This window comes from Carettochelys insculpta, chromosome 22, assembly GCF_033958435.1.
Source record: "Carettochelys insculpta isolate YL-2023 chromosome 22, ASM3395843v1, whole genome shotgun sequence".
Lineage (NCBI taxonomy): Eukaryota > Metazoa > Chordata > Testudines > Carettochelyidae > Carettochelys > Carettochelys insculpta.
In genome coordinates this window covers 10,904,277-10,912,761 of record NC_134158.1, presented here as the reverse complement: position 1 = coordinate 10,912,761, position 8,485 = coordinate 10,904,277, and the positions used below count along the sequence as shown (strand labels likewise).

Sequence of the window (8,485 nt, the reverse complement as noted above, 5' to 3'; positions counted from 1 at the left end):
CCACCTGCAATCCGAGGTCAGCTGCCCCATACTCACACCCACAGGCAACCGGAGATCAGCTGCCCCGTACTCACACCCACCTGTAATCTGAGGTCAGCTGCCCCTGCTCACACCCATGTCAGTTCAAGCTTGGCCGGCCCGTACGCACACCCACGTAGTAGCAGAGAGGTGGCCGTGTTAGTCTGTTTTCTATCAGAACGAGGCAGCAGTCGTGCGGCACGTCAAAGGCTAAGGAAAGAACTGACAAGGTGATGAGTCAAGTCAAGGACTGGAATAAGTTGCCATGGGAGGTTGTGGAATCTCCCTCGCTGGAGATATTTAAGAACAGATTAGACAGATGCCTATCAGGGGTGGTGTGGAGAGTGGTCGGTCCTGCTGTCGGGGCAGGGGACTGGACTCGACGGCCTCTCGAGGCCCCTTCCGGTCCTAGTGTTCTATGATTCTATGATTCTGTGAGCTTTGGTGGGCAGACCCAGCTCTCCAGCCCGGCCAGCACCGACGCCAGCCGTGAAGCGCAGCGCTCCAGAAACCGTTCTCAAGCTTGACAAAGGAGCAGAACGGTTCCCGTCACTGGGAAATCAGCGAGCAGGGCTGGGGGTGGGGGGCAGTGAGTGGTCGGCCAAACATCTAAGGGGGTGACGGAGCCCTTGTAAAGGGCCAGGTAATCACTGTCCCTGCTCAGACCTGGTGTTAATGTGTCCAACTTGAACACGAATGTGAGTGCTGAGCACGCCCTCCGCAGCCGGCTGTGTGATGGGGTGTGATGGAGTGGGGGATACCTGTGTGTGTGTGAGTGGCTCACAGAGGGTGTGGGGCTCCTGCTAAGGGTAACCTTAATGACCAGCTAACACCTTTGTACTGCAAACAAAGGAGGAGGTGGAGCCTGAGGGGTTTGAATTGGAACGGGGAGTTGGAAGCAGTGAGTCTGGGCTGAGGGAGAGAGAGACAAAGGAGGGGGCCAGGCCCCGGCTCTGGGGGCCCCTTGGGGCCTCCTCTCCCCAACATGAATTGGACTGGCTGTCTCTGCCTGCTGCACTGACTCCTCTGTACGATGCTGTGTCCTGTCGGCTAATAAACCCGCTGTTCTCCTGCCAGTGAGAGACTCTCCTGCCTGCGGACAGGGTGCAGAGCCTGGGGGACCCTGGAACCCCATCACATGTTACCTGCCAGCCTAGGTTGTAGCCCCAGGGTCATCCTTAGCCGCTGGGAGCTGCTCTGCTTGTCTCCCACATCCAGCCTGGGTCTCACCCATGCACTGCCCCCCCCATCACAGGCTGTTCCTCTCTTTCCTTCGGCGCACAAACGCTGAGGTCCTCACCAGCACAGCCCACGCCCGTAAAGCCCTGGCTGGCAGGTTTGTGTCTCTGGAGCATTTCGGGTCCAGTCATTCTCTGGCCACGAGTGGGTGCAGGCTGCCCCATACACGTGGGGCGCGGGCGTTGCTGGTATCTCTCGGCGTTAGCTGAGGAACAGGAGAATGTGCCCGATTCTGTAATTACCCTGGTTAGCTCCAGCGATGGGCTCTCCAGAAGAGACACACTGACCGCGCTGGCAGGGGGCTTGTTGCAAGGAGCAGTTCCAGGGCTGGTATTTTTGGGGCGTAGCCTGAGGCTGGTAGTGAGGCTCCTCGGGAGGTTGGGAGGTTGTCTGGCGGAGAGAACAGGCCTGTCACCGAGGCCTTGCTGGAGGGTGGCAGCCTGATTTGGGGTGGGCGGGAGGTCTTTCCTGATGCGTCACAGTGGTTCGAGTGGGGGCTGGCGGTAACGACCCACAGGATAATTTGCCCATCAAAACGCGGCGTGTGTGAGGCCCATCTCTCTTACACACCCATTCAGATGCACACTCCCGTGTGCTCTTGACAGACGTGAGCAGTATTATCACCTTCGCCCTGAGCTTCCCTCACTAGGACCCCCAGGGCTGCTCACAAATGGGTGGACGGCCGGGGGCTGGCAGCAGGTTTCAACCCCCACTGCTGACCGGCGACCGCTGTCTCCCAGCAGCACTGCCAAGCCGAGCCGAGCCGAGCCCAGGTGGGGGGCACCGGGCGGGGGGCACCGGGTGGGGGGCTGTGGTGGAGAGATCGCCTCTCACCACTTCTGGGGCCCAACACCGGGCTGGTGGCAGGTTTCAACCCTCACTGCCGACCGGCGACCGCTGTCTCCCAGCAGCACTGCCGAGCCGAGCCGAGCCCAGACGGGGGGCACCGGGCGGGGGCTGGGAGCCCAGGCGGGGGGCACCGGGCGGGGGGCACCGGGTGGGGGGCTGTGGCGGAGAGATCGCCTCTCACCACTTCTGGGGCCCAACACTGGGCTGGCGGCAGATTTCAACCCCCACTGCCGACCGGCGACCGCTGTCTCCCAGCAGCACTGCCGAGCCGAGCCGAGCCGAGCCCAGACGGGGGGCACCGGGCGGGGGCTGGGAGCCGAGGCGGGGGGCACCCCGCAGGGGGGCACCGGGTGGGGGGCTGTGGCGGAGAGATCGCCTCTCACCACTTCTGGGGCCCAACACCGGGCTGGTGGCAGGTTTCAACCCTCACTGCCGACCGGCGACCGCTGTCTCCCAGCAGCACTGCCGAGCCGAGCCGAGCCCAGCCCAGACGGGGGGCACCGGGCGGGGGCTGGGAGCCGAGGCGGGGGGCACCCCGCAGGGGGGCACCGGGTGGGGGGCTGTGGCGGAGAGATCGCCTCTCACCACTTCTGGGGCCCAACACCGGGCTGGTGGCAGGTTTCAACCCTCACTGCCGACCGGCGACCGCTGTCTCCCAGCAGCACTGCCGAGCCGAGCCGAGCCCAGACGGGGGGCACCAGGCGGGGGCTGGGAGCACAGGTGGGGGGCACCGGGCGGGGGCTGGGAGCCCAGACGGGGGGCACCGGGCGGGGGCTGGTAGCCGAGGCGGGGGGCACCCCGCAGGGGGGCACCGGGTGGGGGGCTGTGGTGGAGAGATCGCCTCTCACCACTTCTGGGGCCCAACACCGGGCTGGTGGCAGGTTTCAACCCTCACTGCCGACCGGCGACCGCTGTCTCCCAGCAGCACTGCCGAGCCGAGCCGAGACGGGGGGCACCGGGCGGGGGCTGGGAGCCCGGGCGGGGGGCTGTGGCGGAGCGATCGCCTCTCACCACTTCTGGGGCCCAACACCGGGCTGGGCCCTGGGGCTGGACGAGTTGTACCTGGGGGTCTGTGTGGCTGGGTCAGGAGGAGTGTGGCCCCGGCCCCACTGGGCTCTGGGCTCTCATGCTCCCCGCTCGGCCATGTGCACCTGGGAAGGGGATGGGGGCCTGGGTGCAGGAGCTCTGGCCCCCCGCTGCAGCCCCGGGGACGCGCTGTCTCCACAGCGCTCCCACGCCAGCCAGGTGCCACCCTGAGCAGGGAGCCACCCCCCGCGCCGCCTCCGTGCCCCGACTCCCGCAGCCTGATTGGCTGGGCTGGCAGCCGTGGGCGCAGAGCCGCACAAGGCAGAGGAAAGCAGAAGTGGGCAGCGGTTCCCAGCCTGGTGAGGAACCTACAGCCTGTGGGTGAGCCCGGGTCCCTCGCCCCACTGACCTGCGCCCCTTCCCCTGCCAGATGCTGCTCCTGCTGCTGCTCCTGCCCTGGGCGTGGGGGGCCCTGGTGGGTAAGTGGGGACCCCTGTGGCTGCCATGTGTGCTGGGGGGGCAGCCCCATGCTGGGGCTGGGGGCGTACGCGGAGGGGAGGGGAGGCCCGGTGGTGGTTGGCAGGGGATGCCAGCAGAGATTCGCTGCCTGTGTCCTGCCCCGCCTGCAGCCTCCCCTCCTCTCCCCAGGGTCTGTCTCCCTGCGGCTTCTCCCGACCATTGTCTTCCACAACGCCAGCACCATGACCATGGAGGGGCTGGCCCTGCTGGGCGACCTGGAGACCCACACCATGAGCTGCAGCACCTGCCCCATCCGCTTCCTGCAGCCCTGGGCCCGCGAGGGGCTGACCCCCAAGCAGTGGCAGGACTTGGAGGCCCTGCTCCATCGTTACCTGGCCAACTTCATGAGGCTGGCGAACATAGTGATGAAGGAGACACCAGAGCGCTGTGAGTACGCAGCTGTTGGACGGAGCTGGCCCGGGCCCCCTGGAGATGCCGTGCGACACGGGGATGGTGTGTGACACGGAGATGCTGTGCGACACGGGGATGATGTGTGACACGGAAAGGCCATGCGACACGGGGATGATGTGTGACACGGAGAGGCCGTGCGACACGGGGATGATGTGTGACACAGAGATGCCGTGCGACACGGGGATGATGTGTGACACGGAGAGGCCGTGTGACACAGGGATGGTGTGTGACACGGAGAGGCCGTGCGACACGGGGATGATGTGTGACACGGAGAGGCTGTGCGACATGGGGATGATGTGTGACATGGAGATGCCGTGCGACACGGAGATGCCGTGCGACATGTCACCGCCCTATTGGTGCCCACAAGAACATTCACGGGGGGGGTTAAGGGGTTCATAGTGTGGGAGGCTCCAGGCTGGCGCAGAGGGGTGGGGCGCAGGAGTGTGGGGACTCTGGCTGGGGGTCGGGGTCAGGGGGTGGGGCCAGTTTGGGGTGAAGGAAGCTGCTCTGTGGCTACTGGGAGGAGACAGGACTCCCCACAGCAGCCCCAGGGGCTGGGCCCGGCTGCCAGGCACGCAGAGCATGGGGGCCGGACACCCCCGCAGCCGGCTGGGGCTGGGCCGGTTGGCGGGTGGCTGTTTGGGGGCCGGGCTTGGGCAGCCTGTCCCTGCTGCTCCATCTCTGTGGCCGGCGCAGCTCCCCCGAGCTCTGGTACGTGGCAAAATCGGCAGCCTGCGGCCACTCCGGCAAGTCCCTGGCAGGGAACAATCCTCCCAGCCAGCCGGGAGCTGAGACCTGACACGCTCACCACACTGGCCGAGCGGGTGGGGGCCGGGGAGACAGTCCTGGCCCTTGGGCTGACTGGTACCAGCTTCCCCCAGAGGGGGATTCCGATTCCCACCGCACTGAGCTGGGACCACAACTCGGGGGCTCTGTGGGACGCAGAGGGAACAGGCCCCTGCCCTGGAGCCAGCCAGGCCCAGCCCTGGGGCCGGCCGCCCGGCCTCACCCCCTGCCTCTCTTCCCAGACCCCTTTGTCGTCCAGGCCTCCATCGGCTGCGAGCTGCAGCCCAACGGCACCGCCCGGGGGTTCTGCGAGGCTGCGCTGGACGGGCGGCCGGCCATGGGCCTCGAGGTGGCCACCGGCACTTGGGTCGCTCGGCAGCGGGACCCGGTGGTGCTCCGCGCCCGGGACATCCTCAACGGCGAAAAGAGCATCCTGGCGGCCGTCCAGTTCCTGCTGCGAGGCACCTGCGTGGGCGAGATTAAGAGCTTCATGCAGGCCGGGGCGATGGTGCTGGGGAGGCAAGGTGAGGGGCCCAGAACGCTGTCGTCCCCCCCCAACACACACGTGCTCGCGCACGCTCACTAACACACAAACACACGCACGCTCACCAACACGCACTCATTCACACACATGCACTCTCACACACTCACTAACACACAAACACACGCACGCTCACCAACACACGCACTCATTCACACTCACTCACACACATGCACTCACACACTCACTAACACACAAACACATGCACGCTCACCAACACACGCACTCATTCACACTCACACACACACACGCACTCTCTCACACACACTAACACACAAACACACACGCTCACCAACACACGCACTCATTCACAGTCACTCACACACACTCACTCTCACACTAACACACAAGCAGACACTCACCAACACACGCACTCATTCACACTCACTCACACACATGCACTGTCACACACTCACTAACACACAAACACACGCTCTCCAACACACATGCACACTCATTCACATTCACTAGCACGCATTCTCACACTCACTAACACATACACACAAACACTAACACACACACTCACTAACACACATGCACACTCCTGTCTTCTTGCTGTGACAGTCGCTGCTCCCCGACCCGCCAGGTGAGCTGGGGGGGGAAGGGCTCGGTGCTCCAGGGCTGACAGGAGAAAGCCCCAGGTCCCCGTGCCAGATGCAGGCCCCCAGCTAGCCGGCTCATGCATATGCATAGCCGGGGAGAGCAGTCTTATGAATATGCATTGAGCACCTTCTCCTGGGTGGTGCTTCCACAGGCGGCCCTCGCTGGTGACTCCCAAGGCCTCCATGTGTCCAGTCTTCTTTCAAGGGGCCCCTGCCCCGGCTCCATTGTTCTTCTCACCGGGCTGGGTCCCACCTGCTCCACACCCCGAGGCCCTGGTCTCCCGCCTTCCCATTCACGCCTCATTCACGCCACTGGGCCAGCAAGGGAGCAATCCAGAAGGAAGGGCACCGGAGGCTTTTCTTTACCTGACCTGCCCCCAGGGCCTGTGCTACAAGCCAGACCTCCGTGTCTGTGGGGCAGGGCTGAGCGCAGCCCCACAGCAAATGGCTTGAGGCAATAGTTAAAGACGCCAGTCAGAGACTCGTTACCACCCAGATGTGTCTGCACCAGGCCTCTGGCTAGGGGAGGACTCTTGGCCCAGCAGGAGCTGTCGGCAGTGGCGAGGGGGACTGGTGGGATAGGGTCTCCTGACCGCAGGGTTGCAACGCTTTCGTGGCCTTTAGATGGAGTGGGAGGATGACCCTGCCAGCTTTGCAGCTAACAGCAGCTGCTCTCTCAGTTAGGCCTTACCACATGGCTAGAGAGAAAGGCCTTGTCCTTACAGACCTCACTTCCTCCTTGCTGGGATCTAGCCACCTCTACGGGGTGCCAGCGGATGTGGGCACAGGGGTTCCTAACCTGGGACTGAGCTGCAGCTACCTCTGGGGTGAGACACGGCAGCTGTTAGTTTCAGAATCCCTCACCAGAGCGGAAATGCAGCCACCTCTGGGGGGGAGCAGGGTCCTGTCAGTCCAGGGATGCTTCACCCCCTGCTGAGAGCAGCCACCTCTGGGGTGGGGCAGGGTCCTGTCAGAGCAGGAATCCATCACCCCCTGCTGAGAGCAGCCACCTCTGGGGTGGGGCAGGGGCATGTCAGTGCAGGGATCCATCACCCCCTGCTGAGAGCAGCCACCTCTGGGGTGGGGCAGGGGCCTGTCAGTGCAGGGATCCCTCCCCCGGTGCTGAGCCCCTCTGGGGGTGGGGACGATGGGTACAGGACCCCAGGGTAGCTGTGCAAATGCAGCTGTGGCTGGGGTGGCGCGCGGCAGCCGTTCCCAGCCATACAGCACAGCACAGGGAGCGAAGGGGGATCCCCTGGCTGTCGGTGCGCAGGGGGTAGAACCGGGCTCCGGCCAGGGCAGCAGAGGCCAGGCCTGCCCCCGGCAGTGGAGCTGGGCTGGGCTAGGGAGCCCCTGAGGCTCAGGCTGAGCCGGCCCCTCTCCCCGTCTCAGAGCGGCCGGTGGCCGTGGTGTTCGCCCGAGCGCCTCCCCCCGCCGATCCCCTGGTGCTGTTCCTGCTGGTTTGCCGGGTCAGCGGGTTCTACCCCCGGCCCATCCGCGTGGCCTGGCTGCAGGACGGGGAGGAGGTGGGGCCGGGCCGGCGGCTGGACTCCAGCGGGATCCTGCCCAACGCCGACCAGACCTACCAGCTGCGCAGCTCCCTGGCCGTGGGGCCGGGCGCCGGGCACCGCTACGCCTGCCGGGTGGAGCACAGCAGCCTGGGGCCCCGCGGCCTCCTGATCCCCTGGGGTAGGTGCATGGCCCTGGGCAGGGGTGGGCAGAGCACAGGGATGGGGCGCTGGGAGGCAGAGGGGGCGGGGGTGGGTGGGGGCACCAGGATGGGGCGCTGGGAGGCAGAGGGGGCGGGGGTGGGTGCGGGCACTGGGAGGGGGGCACAGGGAGGCAGAGGGGGCGGGGGTGGGTGGGGGCACCGGGAGGGGGGCACAGGGAGGCAGAGGGGGCGGGGGTGGGTGGGGGCACCGGGAGGGGGGCACAGGGAGGCAGAGGGGGCGGGGGTGGGTGGGGGCACCGGGAGGGGGGCACAGGGAGGCAGAGGGGGCGGGGGTGGGTAGGGGCACCGGGATGGGGCGCTGGGAGGCAGAGGGGGCGGGGGTGGGTGGGGGCACCGGGAGGGGGCGCTGGGAGGCAGAGGGGGCGGGGGTGGGTGGGGGCACCGGGATGGGGGCGCTGGCAGGCAGAGGGGGTGGGGGGGGTGGGGGCACCGGGATGGGGCGATGGGAGGCAGAGGGGGTGGGGTGGGTGGGGGCACTGGGATGGGGCGCTGGCAGGCAGAGGGGGCGGGGGTGGGTGGGGGCACCCGGATGGGGCGCTGGGAGGCAGAGGGGGCGGGGGTGGGTGGGGGCACCGGGATGGGGGCGCTGGCAGGCAGAGGGGTTGGGGGTGGGTGGGGGCACCGGGATGGGAGGCAGAGGGGGCGGGGGTGGGTGGGGGCACCGGGATGGGAGGCAGAGGGGGCGGGGGTGGGTGGGGGCACCGGGATGGGGCGCTGGGAGGCAGAGGGGGCGGGGGTGGGTGGGGGCACCGGGATGGGGCG

The 8,485-nt window shown here is 66.6% G+C and overlaps 1 protein-coding gene across 2 annotated transcripts in view; it reads left to right on the top strand.

The window, feature by feature from the left end:
* The first annotated feature begins 3,186 nt into the window (after nucleotides 1-3,186).
* LOC142025132 (antigen-presenting glycoprotein CD1d-like) overlaps nucleotides 3,187-8,485 on the top strand; it is a 7,505-nt gene continuing 2,206 nt past the window's right edge. The window contains exons 1-4 of one of the 2 annotated variants that reach the window (XM_075017665.1): nucleotides 3,187-3,611; nucleotides 3,781-4,038; nucleotides 5,091-5,372; nucleotides 7,384-7,680. In XM_075017665.1, the coding sequence (XP_074873766.1) occupies nucleotides 3,563-3,611; nucleotides 3,781-4,038; nucleotides 5,091-5,372; nucleotides 7,384-7,680 (886 nt within the window). In that variant the 5' untranslated portion in view covers nucleotides 3,187-3,562. The remainder of the gene's footprint in view (nucleotides 3,612-3,780; nucleotides 4,039-5,090; nucleotides 5,373-7,383; nucleotides 7,681-8,485) is intronic. The other variant, XM_075017666.1, reaches the window with a different exon arrangement.